This window comes from Salvelinus fontinalis, chromosome 19 (assembly GCF_029448725.1).
Source record: "Salvelinus fontinalis isolate EN_2023a chromosome 19, ASM2944872v1, whole genome shotgun sequence".
Taxonomy (NCBI): Eukaryota; Metazoa; Chordata; class Actinopteri; order Salmoniformes; family Salmonidae; genus Salvelinus; species Salvelinus fontinalis.
The window spans coordinates 22,830,651-22,848,074 of record NC_074683.1 but is presented as its reverse complement, the minus strand read 5'-3'; the positions used below and the strand labels follow the sequence as shown (position 1 = coordinate 22,848,074).

The 17,424-nt window shown below is 48.0% G+C and overlaps 1 protein-coding gene across 3 annotated transcripts in view; it reads left to right on the top strand.

Moving 5' to 3' along the window:
- The first annotated feature begins 726 nt into the window (after nt 1-726).
- LOC129816500 (A-kinase anchor protein 11-like) overlaps nt 727-17,424 on the top strand; it is a 29,443-nt gene continuing 12,745 nt past the window's right edge. The window contains exons 1-11 of one of the 3 annotated variants that reach the window (XM_055871055.1): nt 727-831; nt 4,211-4,310; nt 4,440-4,550; nt 4,631-4,684; nt 5,124-5,255; nt 5,968-6,229; nt 6,368-10,056; nt 10,212-10,382; nt 10,488-10,807; nt 11,222-11,368; nt 14,474-14,557. In XM_055871055.1, the coding sequence (XP_055727030.1) occupies nt 4,248-4,310; nt 4,440-4,550; nt 4,631-4,684; nt 5,124-5,255; nt 5,968-6,229; nt 6,368-10,056; nt 10,212-10,382; nt 10,488-10,807; nt 11,222-11,368; nt 14,474-14,557 (5,033 nt within the window). In that variant the 5' untranslated portion in view covers nt 727-831; nt 4,211-4,247. Of the gene's footprint in view, nt 832-4,210; nt 4,311-4,439; nt 4,551-4,630; nt 4,685-5,123; nt 5,256-5,967; nt 6,230-6,367; nt 10,057-10,211; nt 10,383-10,487; nt 10,808-11,221; nt 11,369-13,469; nt 13,808-14,473; nt 14,558-17,424 lie in introns of those variants that run through there. The other 2 variants (XM_055871057.1, XM_055871056.1) reach the window with 2 other exon arrangements.

Below are 17,424 nucleotides of genomic sequence, written 5' to 3'. Positions count from 1 at the left end.
AATGTAACGAGTACTTTTGGTTGTCAGGGCAAATATATGGAGTAAAAAGTACATCATTTTCTTTAGGAATGTAGGGAAATAAAAGTTGTCAAAATATAAATAGTAAAGTACAGACACCGCAAAAAACGACTTAATTAAGTAGTATTTTAAAGTATGTTTACGTAAGTTATTTTCACCACTGCATTGAATTAAAATTGAGAAAGCAACAGCAAACATTTCGACAAGAGAAGCGCTCTCCAGCAGCGGGACTTTGGAGAGGCGATGCGTGTTAATGTTCACAGCAAGCGTCGGGGCTCTTAACACCCCCTTGTCAGAAGATAGGCCTATTGTCAAAAGGCGCTAAAGCATTTATCCTCTATGAATGGGGCAGCCTACTTCCAATTTAGTGCTGAAGACACCCAGGCCTCACAAACAATCTGTACTTGATATAGGCCATTTTATTTGACTGGAATTTTGTATGCTTGGCATGGCATACCTAGGATAGGATAAAGCAATTCTTCTGACCCCCCCCCCCCCCCCCCCCCTTAAAAGATCTAGATGCACTATTGTAAAGTGGCTGTTCCACTGGATGTCATAAGGTAAATGCACCAATTTGTAAGTCGCTCTGGATAAGAGCGTCTGCTAAATGACTTAAATGTAAATGTAAATGTAATGGCATCTTTTCTTAGATATGACATCACGCAATCGACTATTCTGTCTGTGTTTCTCCCTCGCCGAGGGAAAGCAGAGCTCAGAGAGTGATTACTACTGCCTGAATCAGTCTTGTTTTCATGGAATGAACTGTCAGTCAGTGGAATATCATTTTGCTTCTAGTCCAACACTTGCTAAATGGTGAGAATAACAGGAGTGGGAGGTTGAAAGACCATATTTGTGGTGAATTGACGATAAATGATTGTATAGTCATTATTTAATAACATGAGAGGACAATTGTTTTGTATATGTTCACACCAGCTAGCTAGCATAATGACAGTGCAGTGGAACAATGTCCGTTGCTAACTAGCTACAATGTTTGACAGTTAGCCTAGCTAGCTAACTACTCAATACCCTTACGCTAGCTTGTTGACACTTGGCTAGTTAGCTAAGATAGGTGATTGATTTGCACAGAGTCGATATTATACTAAACCAACATGTTTCGCTACTGCTATAGTGGGATGTCCCAAGGAATGGGACTATCAAATAATAATTTCCATTTCCTCTGTGAAAATGCGACACTGGCCGTAAATTATGGCCTGCTATAACATAAACGTGTTGTTTGCAGTTACCTAGCAAGCTATATGGCTACAGTTTTTCCTGAAAGAGAAGTTAGAAAGTTGGTTACTAGTAAAACTTATTTGGAGCGAATTCTAACATTAGTTCGTTGCTTGATCAGCTAGCTGGCATGTTTGTTGTGGTCAGCCACACAGGCAGTTATGGACGGTTTCATAGCACATAAGGTAGCTAACGTTAGTGTATAATACAGATGCGACACAGGCCTGTCACCACCTGCAATCTATTACCCCCCCAAATAGCGAGCTAATGAAAGATTGATAGCAAAAGTAGCTAGCTACCACTCCCCCTATTTTCAGTAGGCTATAGAATGCAGTTCCTAGTATCAGCCCAGCAGATGATGATGTAGCTACACCAACAACAGCTGCGGGCCTTGTCAGATCTTTTATTGTTTGTTTTTGTCCTGTGTATTACCTAGATATAAATATGAATGGTTTACTGAAAAAAGGTTATCTGAATTTTCAGCTGTAGTTTCACTCCTGCATTTCTTTCCCCTGTTTACCCATCTGCCCACATAGTCACACATTCATGCTGCAACGCCTCAAAGACTGACCTATTTTGAGCCCTTACACAATTCATGCCAAGCTGCTTACAGAGACCATAAGAACCTGTAGTATAAGTAATTTCTATTTTGCCATATCCCCATAGTCTGACATTGTCTCTGCACTAGCTTCTTGTGCAAAGTCTATGATTTGAGTATGATTATAAGCCTAAATGTTAAAAAATGTGTCACTAAAATGCCATGGTAAGACACATGAACTGAGCATCATCAAAACCATCAGGAGAAAATACAACTTGCAACTGTAACAGTATAACTTTACGTCGTCCCCTCGCCCCGACACGGGCGCAAACCTGGGACCCTCTGCACACATCAACAACGGTCGCCCACGAAGCACGGTCGTTACCCATCGCTCCACAAAGGCCGCGGCCCTTGCAAAGCAAGGGGCAACACTACTTAAGTCTCAGAGCAAGTGACGTAACTGATTGAAATGCTACTAGCGCGCATCTGCTAACTAGCTAGCCATTTCACATCCGTTACACTCACCCCCCTTTCAACCTCCTCCTTTTCCGCAGCAACCAGTGATCCGGGTCACGGCACCAATGTAACAGTATAACTTTACGTCGTCCCCTCGCCCCGGGCGTGAACCAGGGACCCTCTGCACACATCAACAACGGTCGCCCACGAAGCACGGTCGTTACCCATCGCTCCACAAAGGCCGCGGCCCTTGCAAAGCAAGGGGCAACACTACTTAAGTCTCAGAGCAAGTGACGTAACTGATTGAAATGCTACTAGCGCGCACCCGCTAACTAGCTAGCCATTTCACATCCGTTACACAACATTGTAGTAGAGACAGAGATGCCTGTCAGTTTGCTGCTGTGTGGCAGTCACGCAAAACTGTACTTCCTAGTTCGAGCTGCATTTCTATGGTCATAGCATTGGGGTCAGTACATAGCTGAGGTTAGCCGGTAACAGCTTGCGTTGTTGTTTCTGAAAACCCCACCAAAGCAGCCAAGAGACCAGGAGGTCCTGGGACAGCAGAGGAAGAGAAAGAGAGTATTCATTATTTCCCCTGGTTGGTTCCCATAGAGGACAGGCATCCTATCAAAGACTGGCCGTCTAGACTCAGATTCAACCAGCTGCTTTGGACAGCGCCTCAAAGAACAGCTCACATTTCTTGGGAAACTTTCTTCCTCGCTCACTGTAAATATTTTTGCTGTCTTTAGCTGCTCTTTCATGCTTACCAAGTGTGTTTCTCCTGCCCTGGGTTAGTGTTCAGACTCTGGGTCCACACCCCTGTTCTCTCTACAGCCGTTTGATCGTCCGTGCTGGCTTGGAGCCTGAAGGAAGACATCAGACAGAGTGACTAGGCCAACATCTAAGGCTGCTGGAAACCTGATCGAAGAATATCTGCTCTTATGATTTCTGAATTTATTGAACTTAATCTGAGTGTTTGCTTGAGTGCATCAGTTCAGTTCATCTCCACCAGTGTTTGTCTTTCTGAGGTGACTGGGGTTGTGTTGTTGTGCAGTGGTACATCTAACCTCTTGACCTCTACAGCTGACTTCCTGTTATGATTAGGGTTTGTGTTGAGAGTGGATGAAGACTGAGTCTTATCAAAGAGGGTTTAGTATGAAGACATTAAGAACAAAACATTAAGAACACCTGCTCTTTCCATGACATAGACTGACCAGGTGAATCCAGGTGAAAGCTATGATCCCTTATTGATGTAATTTGTTAAACCCACTTCAATCAGTATAGATGAAGGGGATGAGACAGGTTAAAGAATGATTTTTAAGCCTTGAGACAATCGAGACATGGATTGTGTGTGTGCTGTTCAGAGGGTGAATGGGCCAGACAAAAGATTTAAGTGCCTTTGAATGGGGTATGGTAGTAGGTGCCAGGCGCACCGGTTTGTGTCAAGAACTGCAACGCAGCTGGATTTTTCACGCTCAACAGTTACCCGTGTGTATCAAGAATGGTCCATCATCCAAAGGACATCCAGCCAACTTGACACAACTGTGGAAAGCATTGGAGTCAACATGGGCCAGCATCCCTGTGGAATGCTTTCGATACCTTGTAGAGTTCATGCCGCAACGAATTGAGGCTGTGTTCCTAATGTTTGGTATACTCAGTGTAGATTTTACATGTGCTAATGCCACAGGGGGCTAGAGATTATTACAGATACCTTTGATATTCTTGTGATAGATTACATAAAATCCTTGAAAGATACCAAAATTCTGTTAGTTTACTGGTGAACTTGTAAAGGTTCCATTAATATACCCTCCCTTTGCAGCTGTACTTGCAATAGACTAGGATCGTTGTTTTTCATTCTAATCTTTGAGACTTGTCAGTAAATCAGAATAGAATGATATCAAATTTTCAAATATAAAATCTCTCCCTCTTTCCCACCTCTCTCTTCTTCCCTTCTTTCTCCTTCTACAGGTGAGTGGCTAGTGCGCCACACCCAGCCTGCGTTGCCATGGATGCCTGTGCCCGTATCCGAGGAGTTCCTCTCAGGACCAGAGCCTCCATCAGGAAAGAGGTTAGAGTCAGACTGCCATATTGACTGATCGATTGATTGATTTCATTTAAATGTTGATAACCTGGTGCTGTGGGTAAGGTTGTGCATGTGTGAAACCTAAGCTTCCCTCTAATTGTGTGTATGGTGTAGACGGTGCGTGACAGCGGGCCTCAGTGTGTGAAGAGCCTTCTGAGGAGCAGGAAGGAGCTGTGCAGCATGGGACTGGAGCTACAGACCAGAGACACACCACGCCTGACTGAGGTGTGTATCACAACACACACGCTTTGATTATGACTTCATGATTTTGAGGATTTCCCTAACTTGTCCTTTTCTCCCATCAGATCCATTTTGTGTGTTTGCCTGGCCTCTCTGAAGGAGAGGATCTAACTCTACAGGTGAGACGTACTGCACCAGCTCTGACTCTTGTGTAGTTCAATGAATGCGTAGAAACAATAACAAAGCGTTTCTGTGAAAATTTGAGAGATGGGGCTGGAGAAATGTAACCACTCTCAAATTCATAGACAGAGCTGTGGATGCAAGGACTGACTATCCATGATATGAAAATGATAGTTTAAACCATGTTTTGAAGCTATAATGTTTGTTTACATTTACTTTGTTTACAAACGTTGGAGTAAACAAGCTTATATTTTGGGTTCTGATGGGATATGAACTAAGCTCATGAAGCATTTATTTCTAAGTTATATTATTCAAGAATCAATGGGTACATATAATTAATGAATTAATTCCAAAAATGGATGTAGCAACTGCTGATTGCCCCTTTAAGTGATGCGTTATGAATGTATTATTTGTGTGCTGTTCTGTCCTCATTCCCAGGCCCTGTCGTCTCTCCCAGGGGACCTGGCGGAGCTCCTGAGGTCTCCCCACGTTACCAGCCTGAGGAACGAAGAGGTGCTGCTGCTGAAGGACAGCAGGAAACCAGCCGACAGGAGGGACTCTACAACACAGGTAGACATGAGAGGAGGAAGTGCCTAATAGGTAAAAGGGGAAAGACTGTGTTTCTCAGATCTATAGACTGCTTCAGAGTAAATACATTATTTCACAGGTAAATAAGTTCAATATAGTTTTGAGGCTGATTCATAGGACCTTACTCAGGCTTCTTGTAAAGGCCTGAGAGATTCTGTGTTTTCACCCTGTTGAACCTAGCCAGGTATACAGATGTCTGGGATAGTGTGGTTGCTTGTTTTCTCACAAGTGATTGCCACATTGTCCTGCCTGGTCCCATGTGTCTGTGCTAGTGTTCAGTCTGGCTCTGCAGCATTGTGGTTACAGTGTGTGTGACATACAGATATACAGACAGGCAGTGCAACTAAAACTGAGCCTCTACCCACGGTGGCCAAGACAGAAGTGACGTTGAGTGTTCTATTCTGTATATACAACAACACATCAGACCACAATCAGACATGCAGACATAACAAGGCTGTCCCAGTAGAGCCCCTCTCTCTGTAAGACACAGCCCGAAGGAAAGAACTCTTGTGTGAATTCCTGTGAGTTTCCAAAGCCAAAGACTCTCCGATGATTAGCGTGTCTTGGCAGGCGCTGACAGTCTGCAGACCTAGTTTTTTATTCCTCAAAGAGCTAATTGTCCCTTGGCAGTAAGAATAAACTACTGTACCAGGCAGCCAGCAAACTCTGACTGTTTCTTCTCTATCCTCTGCAGCAGTGCTCGCTAAAGGCAGTGTGTGTTGTAAGGCACAGCTCCAGCCCCAGTCAGCCCATTGTTGGTGTGTTGGTGGGCCTGCTGGGGCGTTATGCTGCGGGGGTCCGTTATGCCCTGGAGCTCCAGGCCCTCCACAGGGGCACGGCAGAACCCTGCCAGCCCGAGGACGATGACACCAACCAGTCTGTGTCTTCCATCGAAGATGACTTTGTCACCGCTCTGGAACACCTAGAGGAGGAGGCCACCGGAGAGAATAACAACGGTAGGTTCATCACAGCTCTATGTAGAGGAACCCTCAATAGAGCATGATGTGTTCACTTATTATTGCATAACCTTAAGTGTTAACTAAATTTAGACCGAAACATTTACCCCCCCACTCTCTATCTCCCTCTTTCCCTAGCCGATGACTCTTATCTCCATGGAAACCAGCGTGATGTGGCCTCCCAGACAGTCCCTGCCCACAAGAGAGACAAGGACCTATCAGGCTCCAGGATCATAATCAGCTCTGCCCACAGGATGTCTTCAACCAATCGTAGGTCTCCTCCAGAGGTGTCCGTTACCGTACAGTGCTCCAGAAGGGCAGAGTCCCAGTGGACCCTCTGCAGCCCTAGAGCCCGGCTCCCCTTCCCCACACGTCCCGTCAGCGAATCAGAAGAGTCGGACGGCTCCAGCCCTAGTCCAATCATCTTCCTAGATGAGGTTGGCTACCAGAAAAGTCTCAAAGCGACACTGGACATCCCGCAGATCCCCGGGGGGCCAACGGACAGGGTGGAGGACTCTGACTCTGAGGTCAGCGAGTTCTTCGACAGCTTTGACCAGTTTGACGACCTAGACGAGCTGAGCTCAGAGAGCTGTACAGTCACCCTGCCTCTAGACCCGACTTCCTCTGTTATCATTACCGGCCCAGACCAGAAGAAGAAGTACTCTGGTACTGGCAAGTCAGGGTCCAAGAAAGTGTCCCGAAGCTGTTCCACCATGAACCCCCACCGGTTCGACCAGCGCACCCTCCCTGCGAATGTGAAGAAGCCTACCCCGCTCAGAAGCCCCCTTCCCCTTGGCTCTCCGTATGGATCCCCTGACTCCCCCCGGCCGGCCCGGACCTCCTGTGAGGAAGGTGGAGGTCCTCTGTTCAGCCCCGTTAGCTCCTCAGCCTTCAGCCCACTAGGAGATGGAGCTCTGGATTACTTCTGGAAGACCGAGGGAGATGGAGGAGATGAGTCAGAGCTAAAGAAACCCCAGGACCTGTGTTCCCTCTACAAGACTTATTCAGACTTTGCCAGCAGTCTGTCCAAGGAGATCCTGGGCTCCGTGTGTGGATACCAGTCTCCTATGGACCTCAACGACAACAAGAATCTGAGCTGTGTCTGTCACAAGGAGTTCCAGAACCAGTCTGGACACGTCATGAAGCTGTCTGAGATCCAGGAGACGGTGACTGTCTCCAAGCTGCAACAGAAGCCCCAGTCTCTGAAGGACGGGATCCAGAGGTTTGCCACAGACTTGGTAGAGATGAGTCTGGGCAGCGCTCTGAGAGACCTGCAGAAGGGAGTGTCCTCTTGCACCACCACCCTCTGCCACCTGGCTGCCAAACTCACCACATCTGTCTTCCAGATGGCCTTCCAAGAGATTGGCATGCGCCGCGCCTACGTCCTGAAGGAACGGGCCATCAACGGGCTGGCTGGGTTCCTGGTGGGAGAGGCAGTGTCGGGCGCTCTGAAGGACTTCCTGACGGTGAAGAAGCAGATGTTCAACAGCACTGTGACTCAGTTTGCCGCCGACCTTGCGGAGGAGCTGGTGTTTGAGGGGATGATGGAAGTGTGTCAGTTCTCCCACCCCTCCACCCCCCTCACCCCCAGTGACTGGTCCTTCAGTGTGGGGGAGGGGGACGATGAGGAGGTGGTGTCCTCCTATGCCTCAGACCTCTCTGAGTCTGTCCTCCAGGAGGCCTTCATCGAACTGTCCCAGGCTGACGTGGCCTTCACCACCCAAGCAGCCATCAGTGTCTCTCTGGACAACATATTCTACGTCAGCACTGACGAAACACACACTACCTGCAGTACCGCTGCTGACCACCAGGCTAACCCTGCCGAGGAAGGCCCAGGTCCATCAGGGGAGGATGGCTGTACTGTGAAGAAGGCTCTGTTCTGTGTGTCTGGGATGGCCAGCTGTGTACCTGTCCCCCAGGCAGGCCAGGCCATCTCCCTCTTACACGACTCAGAAGACATCTGCCAGTGTAAGACCAGCCTGGCCCACACCTCCCAGACTAGCCCTAAGAGGAGCTGCAGCTCAGAGAGCAGAATGGTGACCACAGCCACCTCTGATGCTACTGCTACCACACAGACTGACCTGCTGCCAAAGACCCCCTTTCACAACTTCTCTGGCAACATGGTGGATATGATAGTGAGTGAAGCATGTGAGCTGATGACTGCCACAAAGATGAAGAAGAAGGTGGAGGACTGTGCTGACTTCCTTTCTAAAGCCATTGTTGGTCGGGGACCTCCATCCGGACAGGAGGGTACTGTCACTGACCAGACCTCCCACTCCTCTCTCCACCCTCATTCTCAGAAGCCAGGGAGAGTGACCTGTGAGTCAGGCTCCAGGACCAGCAGAGCTGTCTCAGAGACCCGGCCTGTGATGATGAAGGACACTCTAGAGATTCCAGGGTTGGAGATGGACGGCCGGGAAGGCAGGAAGATGGCCTCCGGTGAGGAGATGGTTCCCAGCACTGGTTGCAAGTCCAGCGGGACCCCTGGTACGCCCCCCTCCACCCCCCAGCATCCCAACAAGGTGTCCCAGGAGAAGCAGATCAAGCAGTTCTCCAAGAAGCTGAAAGGCAAACTGGCCAAGGAGTTCTCTCCCGCCACCCCTCCTCCCACCCCACACTACCAGCCAGGGCCTGAGCCCAAAGAGTCTCCCTCTGAGATGGACAAGGCTGACTTCATGCTCAAACTGATGAGGTCTCTGTCTGAGGAGGCAGACGGGAACGAGGAAGAGGAGGGTGGAGTAGAAGGGCTTAACTCTGGAACCGAGACAGGAAACCGTCCGCAGCCAGAACTCAACCTATTGGTTGGAGGACACAAGATGGCCGACAAGGGAGCCCTCCATTACGCAGAGCGCCTGGCGTGCCACATTGTCTCCATGGCGACAGAGATGGACACTCTGGGAGGAGTGGAGGATGGAGGTAGGAGGACGGTGGAGGAGAGAAGAGACAGCGTGGCCCAGTTCTCGGAGCAGACCCTGAACACGCTGTGGATCTACGCTGGCGAGGTGGCGGGAGAGGTGATCAGTGACGTGAAGAGGATAATGGGGTCAGGACAGTGTCGTCAAAGAGCAGTCAAACGAGCCAGCCAGGACTGGTCAGGGGAATGCCCTCACCACCACAACCAACTCCAGCCCAGTGAACACAGCAGGGGCTGCAGAGTGGGTCATCTGGCTGAACAGTGGTCTGGTGACCTCTCCTCTGTCCTCCACCCGTCAACTTCCACCTCTACTGTCAGCTCTGGCCTGTCCTCTGACTATCCCAGCTGTGAAAGTGTGACAGATGAGTACGCTGGCTACCTAATCAGGGTGCTGAAGAAAGAGGGAGGCAGCAGGGAGCTGGTCCTGGATCAGTATGCCAGCCGTCTGGCCTACCGCTCCATTAAACTGGGCCTGGCCCATGCTGCCCGCAACATGAAGAAGAGACCCTCCTCCTCCAGGCACCACTCCTCCAGAAGGCTCCACCAGGATGGCTGCAGGGGGCCCTATGCTGAGCCGTCTGTACCCAGGGACGAAGCAGGGAGAGTGGGATCTCCTTCCAGCGACTCTGATGATGGGAGCCAGAGGGAGTACATGGAGCTGGTGAACTTCGCAGAGTCGTTGGCGTACAGCATCACCTGTGACGTCACACGCAAACTCTGTGTGTCGTCAGACCGACTACCCAAGTCCCTGACTGACTCGTGTCTGTATCAGAAATTCAAGCTGGAGGACATGGCAGAGAACCTGATCAGGAACTCCTTTTCATGCCCCCTGCTGGCCAACGAGGGAAATAACAGGCAGTACCACAACACAGGCTGCCTGGACGACGGAGGATACAGCAGTGGAGTCATGCAGGTCAGTTTGGTTTAGTTCATCATTTTATTGGAGTAGGGAAAGATACTGTTAAAACATGTACACATTGAATTAACAGCAGTCTGATTCATGTTATCATCATTGCATTGTAGCATTAGACTTCAGCTTTCTCCAATTCCCAGCGTTTGTCTCTGCAGGTCATGGAGCACTATGCCAGGAAGATAGTGGACGACACACTGGAGATGGGCCTGGCCTCGGCCGGACACCCAGCCCAACAGGGTCCAGACAGACACTCACACTCTGAGAGGCCGTCTGAGGGGGGAGCAGTGGGCTCTGTGCTGGGGGAGACAGCCTGCCGATACTGCCAGGTCAAGAAGTGTCAGCCATTTTATTTCTGATGGATTACTAATGGTCTATCACCCAACCATTTTTTATATACAGTTCTTGAGTATTCATGATGTTTGTTATTACAGGTCATCGAGTGTCCGTTCTGCTCGTGGCCTAGCAGGCAGTACATCCTTGGGGCAGGAGCAGGCCAGAGGAGGAGGCCGGACGGGGAGGTGGGGGTGTGTGGCCTGGAGATCCCTGAGATTTACATCGATCTGGACCGCAGGGCAGTGTTCGCAGAGGAGATCGTCACTACGGCGATGGAGGGGGCGAAACGAGAGCTGAGCAACACCAGCCTGAACGCTGACAGCGGGATCGGACACGACGGACCAAGCTTTGCCGAGAGTCTGACCGCAGAGATCATGACGTCCGCGCTGTCCAACGCATGCCAGACTGCCAACCTCAGGTACAAATACATTGTGGCAAAGTCTGTGTAAGACACAACACCACCAATTTGTGACTAGCCCTAATGTTGTAGAGAGCAACCACATGGTGAGTCAAGGCCCATAAGATTCCATGACTGTTCACATGGATTTCCTTATGGTTAACCATGATGCTTAGTAATATGTAAGGGTTTTACTAATTCTTGTGATGCACCATCTTGGGCAATTAATTGAAGAGTCCATATTTTTGCAATTTTGTACTTGACCAGATTACACAACAATAGTAAAGGAGCCAAGAAGAGGTCCACCATCTTGATTACTAACTATATTTCTCTCAGTCCCTAATGTTGGTAGTATTATGAACTGTATGTCTCTGTATAAAGATTCTGTATCTTTATTCTTGCGTCTGGTTCCCTTTCTTCATCTCCCTGTGGTAGCTCTCCAGGCAGGGAGGCCACAGAGTCCACGGTGTCCCAGCAGCTCAGTCTGAGTGTGGGAGATGACAGTCTGGGCAGCTGGTCCAACCTCAGCTTTGAGGACGAGCACCCCGACGAGACCAGCAGCTTCCTGCACCTCAGCGACAGGTAGGAAACACACAGAACATCATGTAGTCTCAAACTAATCTGCTCTGTTCTTTTAGTTTCTCTGAAGGCTACATTAGAGACATCAAATCTAGATTAGTTGATTCATGATTCACCTCTTGAAACACTTCTTTAATGTCTTTGAGTACTGTTTTCTGTCTCACTCTTTCACACCAGCGAAGGACTCTAACCCACGTTCAATGTCCACAGATGGATTGATATGAGTAGTAGAGCTTTAGACCAGGGTTGTGGCATTCAGCCTAGACTTCAATGAATGCTGAAACTAATAAAGGCAAGTCAGTCATCACCGCTTTGGCTGCACTGCCAATGAGAAATAGATGTATTTCTCAATCAAGAGGTCAAATGGCATTTCCCATGTCATTTTAAGATGACTGTGGTGATTGGGGATTAGCTGGTTTGATGCTGTGAGACTGAGTTGAGATCAGTACAAGACGGGTTTCTCCATGTTGTCTGTCGGATGGCTGCTGGATGACGTGAGGTCACCTTAGGTCACGACCAGCAGAATGTATAGTTTGGGAACCTGTAGGACCTTCTGCTGCCGAGAAACAAATAATTCTGATTTGAGCAAATAATACATATAATCTTTCAAATGTTGTTATATAATTTAAATAGCTGATTAATGCCAAGTTCTGCTGAGATTGTTTGAGTTAATGCATCATAAGGATAATATATCACTTTTAAGAGATAAATGGCTTTTCCTTTATGATAGAAACACACACACATACTGGTCTGTTAGTGAATCTGGTGTAATGCTCTGAGAGTGACGTGGTCTCACCCAGTCTCACGGTTGGAGGAGAGTTATTGACGTTCTCTGGCTCAGCCTGATATCTCTATGGAAGCAGACCCAGTCAACATGTACACTTCTCTCCCCAGATACTGAATGGGAGAATGTGTGAGGAGAACAGCTAGTTATTTTGAAGGTATCATAATATTTTCTTAAGGTGTGTCTGTAGCAGCCTTTCTCTCTCTCTCTCTCTGCCTCAGGCACTTTCCACAAGAACAAAGTTCTTCCACCGTTTGTTATTCATTAGCTTCTCTCTCCCTTCTAAAATACTTTTCCAACTGTCTCCCAACTGTCAACAATTTAACTAGATAACTAAGGAAAGGCTCCATTGTAAAGGTTTTCAAACCCTGGAAGAACTGATTGACTTCTTAACGACCTCTCAGCATACCACTTTCATAAATCACAGCTACGGAGACAGTATTTTAGCTCAGGTCATCAATTAACTAGATGATGTTGGTGGAGCTATTTTTAGGTCTCCACGCCATTCGTTACATACCAGAGTGCATAGTGTACAGGTTCCAGCCAGCCTGATAATCAGGGCTAATTTAACTAAACAAAAAAATACATATTGTTGGCTAGGTACCTCGGCTAACCAGTGCCCCTGCACATTGACTCTGTACCGGTACACCCTGTATATAGTCTCGCTATTGTTATTTTACTGCTGCTCTTTATTTAACTAGGCAAGTCAGTTAAGAGCAAATTCTTATTTTCAATGACGGCCTAGGAACAGTGGGTTAACTGCCTTGTTCAGGGGCAGAACGACAGATTTTTACCTTGTCAGCTCAGGGATTTGAACTTGCAACCTTTCGGTTACTAGTCCAACGTTCTAACCACTAGGCTACGCTGGTCTACACCTGTTGTATTCAGCGCATGTGACTAATACGATTTGATAAGTGCAGTGAAAAGTGTTATTTTACAGGGTCAGCCAGAGTAGCACGGTGCCCCTGGAGCAAATTAGGGTTAAGTGCCTTGCTCAAGGGCCTTCTCGGATCTACAGTGTGTTGTGATGCTCCAGCTGCCAGCTGGATGTCCCAGTGGAATTCACAAGTGAAGACTAGTATGCAGTGATCTCATCTAACATAATTGGGCAGTCATCAGTTGTTGCTTTGTTTGAGTGTTTTTTCAGGACCAAAACTATTGTATGAGCCTCACATTGAGATGGGTCATGTAATGCTTTAAAGCAGTTGTTTCTGCCAGGTAAGAAAGATCAACCAGGTCTGTTATGGACCTGCTTGACCAAAGTGATTCCCATGCCTAAGACTGTGTGTGTGCCCATTGTTGAACGGTTGTCTCCAGCAGCAATGGGAACAGCAGTAGTTGAAGCAGGTTAGGGTTAGTTGGAGCAGGTTAGGGTTAGTTGGAGCAGGTTAGGGTTAGTTGGAGCAGTTTAGGGTTAATTGGAGCAGGTTAGGGTTAGTTGGAGCAGGTTAGGGTTAGTTGGAGCAGGTTAGAGTTAGTTGGAGCAGGTTAGGGTTAGTTGGAGCAGGTTAGGGTTAGTTGGAGCAGGTTAGGGTTAGTTGGAGCAGGTTAGGGTTAGTTGGAGCAGGTTAGGGTTAGTTGGAGCAGGTTAGGGTTAGTTGGAGCAGGTTAGAGTTAGTTGGAGCAGGTTAGAGTTAGTTGGAGCAGGTTAGAGTTAGTTGGAGCAGGTTAGAGTTAGTTGGAGCAGGTTAGAGTTAGTTGGAGCAGGTTAGGGTTAGTTGGAGCAGGTTAGGGTTAGTTGGAGCAGGTTAGGGTTAGTTGGAGCAGGTTAGGGTTAGTTGGAGCAGGTTAGGGTTAGTTGGAGCAGGCTAGGGTTAGTTGGAGCAGGCTAGGGTTAGTTGGAGCAGGCTAGGGTTAGTTGGAGCAGGTTAGGGTTAGTTGGAGCAGGTTAGGGTTAGTTGGAGCAGGTTAGAGTTAGTTGGAGCAGGTTAGAGTTAGTTGGAGCAGGTTAGGGTTAGTTGGAGCAGGCTAGGGTTAGTTGGAGCAGGTTTGTGTTAGTTGGAGCAGGTTAGGGTTAGTTGGAGCAGGTTAGAGTTAGTTGGAGCAGGTTAGGGTTAGTTGGAGCAGGTTAGAGTTAGTTGGAGCAGGTTAGAGTTAGTTGGAGCAGGTTAGAGTTAGTTGGAGCAGGTTAGAGTTAGTTGGAGCAGGTTAGGGTTAGTTGGAGCAGGGTTAGGGTTAGTTGGTTCAGGGTTAGGGTTAGTTGGTTCAGGGTTAGGGTTAGTTGGTTCAGGGTTAGGGTTAATTGCTAGGATTAGGGTAATGGACAGGGTTATGATCAGTGTGTGTATGTTACCAGTGTTGAGCATTGGTCTTGTCTCTTGCAGCAATGGGAACAGCAGTAGTTGGAGCAGCCTGGGGTTAGAGGGAGAGATGTATGAGGAGCACCTGTCCTTCTCTCCTTCCGACAGGTCGGTCCATACATACATACGTACATACATACATACGTACATACATACATACATACATACATACATACATCCATCCATCCATCCATCCATCCATCCATCCATCCATCCATCCATCTAATACTGCTATAATGCTGACCGCTAACTCCCACATAGGTTCAGGTTGAAGTTGCCCACAACCACAGATTTAAGATCAGATCCTATCCCCCAATCCTAACCTTTACCATTAGAAAACCATTACATAATGTGATCCTATGTCAGTGGTTAGGGTCAACTTCTACCTACGCCCCCTAATCATTGCATGATGTCAGAGCTGTGATCAGCAACGCTGTAGAATGTGACTGTGTATGAGACAACAGCTTCTACCCTCTACAGATCCCTCTTGATAACCATTGAGGACAGAGAATGTCTTTGTCAGTGTGTTCGTCGCCACTATGTCGGCACACAAGCGGAATTAGCCTAGTCAATGGAATCAGTGTGTGTGTGAACCTGCTGCATGTCCTGTAGTGGGTGTGGGAAGGATTGAAGCAAGTTTCTCTGTCTGGCTGGCTGCTTGTCTGTCTGCTTGTCTGCCTGCTTGTCTGCCTGCATGCTGCATGGCTGAGTGTGATGACAACAGACCAGTGTTTATCGTCAACAAAAAATAGGGAATAAAATATTTGTCAAACACCTATTTTTCACGAGACTATAACTGTCTAAATAGACCCAGAAAACTACCACTAAACGTAAATTATTTTTTATTTGAGTTGATTAAAATGAGCCGAGACAACATTTCTCTGAGTAAAATCTAGAGCACGTAGTTGTCTACAGTGGGAAGGACACCGCATACATCCTAGCCTATATCAGCTGGTGAGCTGCAGGGGAGCAAGTAATGTGGCCAGACAGGCTCCGCCTCCAATTATACACATCGCGCAGGTGACTGTCTTGCTTCCCCGTAGCAACCAGTCACCACCAACGTTCTAGTTAGACACCCTTTGCCTGGTTTAAGAAACACAAGCTGCTTTAAGAAGTTAAAAACAATAGCAGCCTTTAGTTTAAATGAACATGCCAGCTATATTTTTCTCTCCCTTCAGTATAGAAAAGTCTCGCTCAACCCCCGCACATTCCCCACTGCATTTCATAGCCAGGTTCTGTAGCCAACGTACTTGCCAAGTCTCCCTCTTTTCCTCAGAGAAAACAGCTTGATTCTAGCCATTACTGTTCAAAAGATATTACCTATAATACAGCCCCTATGTTTTTTTTCTTTCTATTATGCATTGGCGGTCTTATATTCATAAAGTATATCGCAGGCTGTTTTAAAACCTAGCTACTTGCGGACCAGACCGTTAACCATTAGTTTAGGCTACACCTTGTTCAGTCAAGTTACCTCATTAACTAGATATAGCTAACAACCTGTGGCGCGTTCAGCAGGATGCAATGTTTTGGAACGTTCAGATAGAAATATGCTATGTAGAACAAACATGCCTCTGACATGTTGAATAAGGAATAACGTTGGCTCTAGTCATTGATTTTCTATCTGCAACGTTCAAGAACGTTTTGCAACTGAGCATGGCCCTGGTAACATTACCAGTAGCCTATATGCAAATATTTGGTGGTACAGAAAGGAAGACAAATGGATAGCAAACATTTTATTGACTAAATCACTCTTGCCACTACACTTTATCTTACTGCTTAACTTTATTTTGAGTTCATGTGGACCCAGTGACTCAGACATGGGGACTCGGACTGGAACACAGGGGACTTGGGACTCGATTTAGACTTGAGATTTAGTGACTCGACTACATCACTGGGCGAAACAGTCATTAGCTCCCGTTCAAAGTCAGTAGCCCCAATTCTCCTTTTAGGCATCAATGTGGCTGCAGCGTCGGTTGAACATTGATAACGATGTCAGTGACAAGACGAGTGATGGAGGTGTAACCCATACTACTTCTCCAATACTTTACTGCATCATCTGGTGATTGTGCCTCTCTCTCTCTCTCTCTCTCTCTCTCTCTGTCTCTCTGTCTCTCTGTCTCTCTGTCTCTCTGTCTCTCTGTCTCTCTGTCTCTCTGTCTCTCTGTCTCTCTGTCTCTCTGTCTCTCTGTCTCTCTGTCTCTCTGTCTCTCTGTCTCTCCGCTCTCGCTCTCGCTCTCGCTCTCTGTCTCCTCGCTCTCGCTCTCTGTCTCCTCGCTCTCGCTCTCTGTCTCCTCGCTCTCGCTCTCTGTCTCCTCGCTCTCGCTCTCTGTCTCCTCGCTCTCGCTCTCTGTCTCCTCGCTCTCGCTCTCTGTCTCCTCGCTCTCGCTCTCTGTCTCCTCGCTCTCGCTCTCTGTCTCCTCGCTCTCGCTCTCTGTCTCCTCGCTCTCGCTCTCTGTCTCCTCTCTCGCTCTCGCTCTCTGTCTCCTCTCTCGCTCTCGCTCTCTGTCTCCTCTCTCGCTCTCGCTCTCTGTCTCCTCTCTCGCTCTATGTCTCCTCGCTCTGTCTCCTCGCTCTCTGTCTCCTCGCTCTCTGTCTCCTCGCTCTCTGTCTCCTCGCTCTCTGTCTCCTCGCTCTCTGTCTCCTCGCTCTCTGTCTCCTCGCTCTCTGTCTCCTCGCTCTCTGTCTCCTCGCTCTCTGTCTCCTCGCTCTCTGTCTCCTCGCTCTCTGTCTCCTCGCTCTCTGTCTCCTCGCTCTCTGTCTCCTCGCTCTCTGTCTCCTCGCTCTCTGTCTCCTCGCTCTCTGTCTCCTCGCTCTCTGTCTCCTCGCTCTCTGTCTCCTCGCTCTCTGTCTCCTCGCTCTCTGTCTCCTCGCTCTCTGTCTCCTCGCTCTCTGTCTCCTCGCTCTCTGTCTTCTCGCTCTCTGTCTTCTCGCTCTCTGTCTTCTCGCTCTCTGTCTTCTCGCTCTCTGTCTTCTCG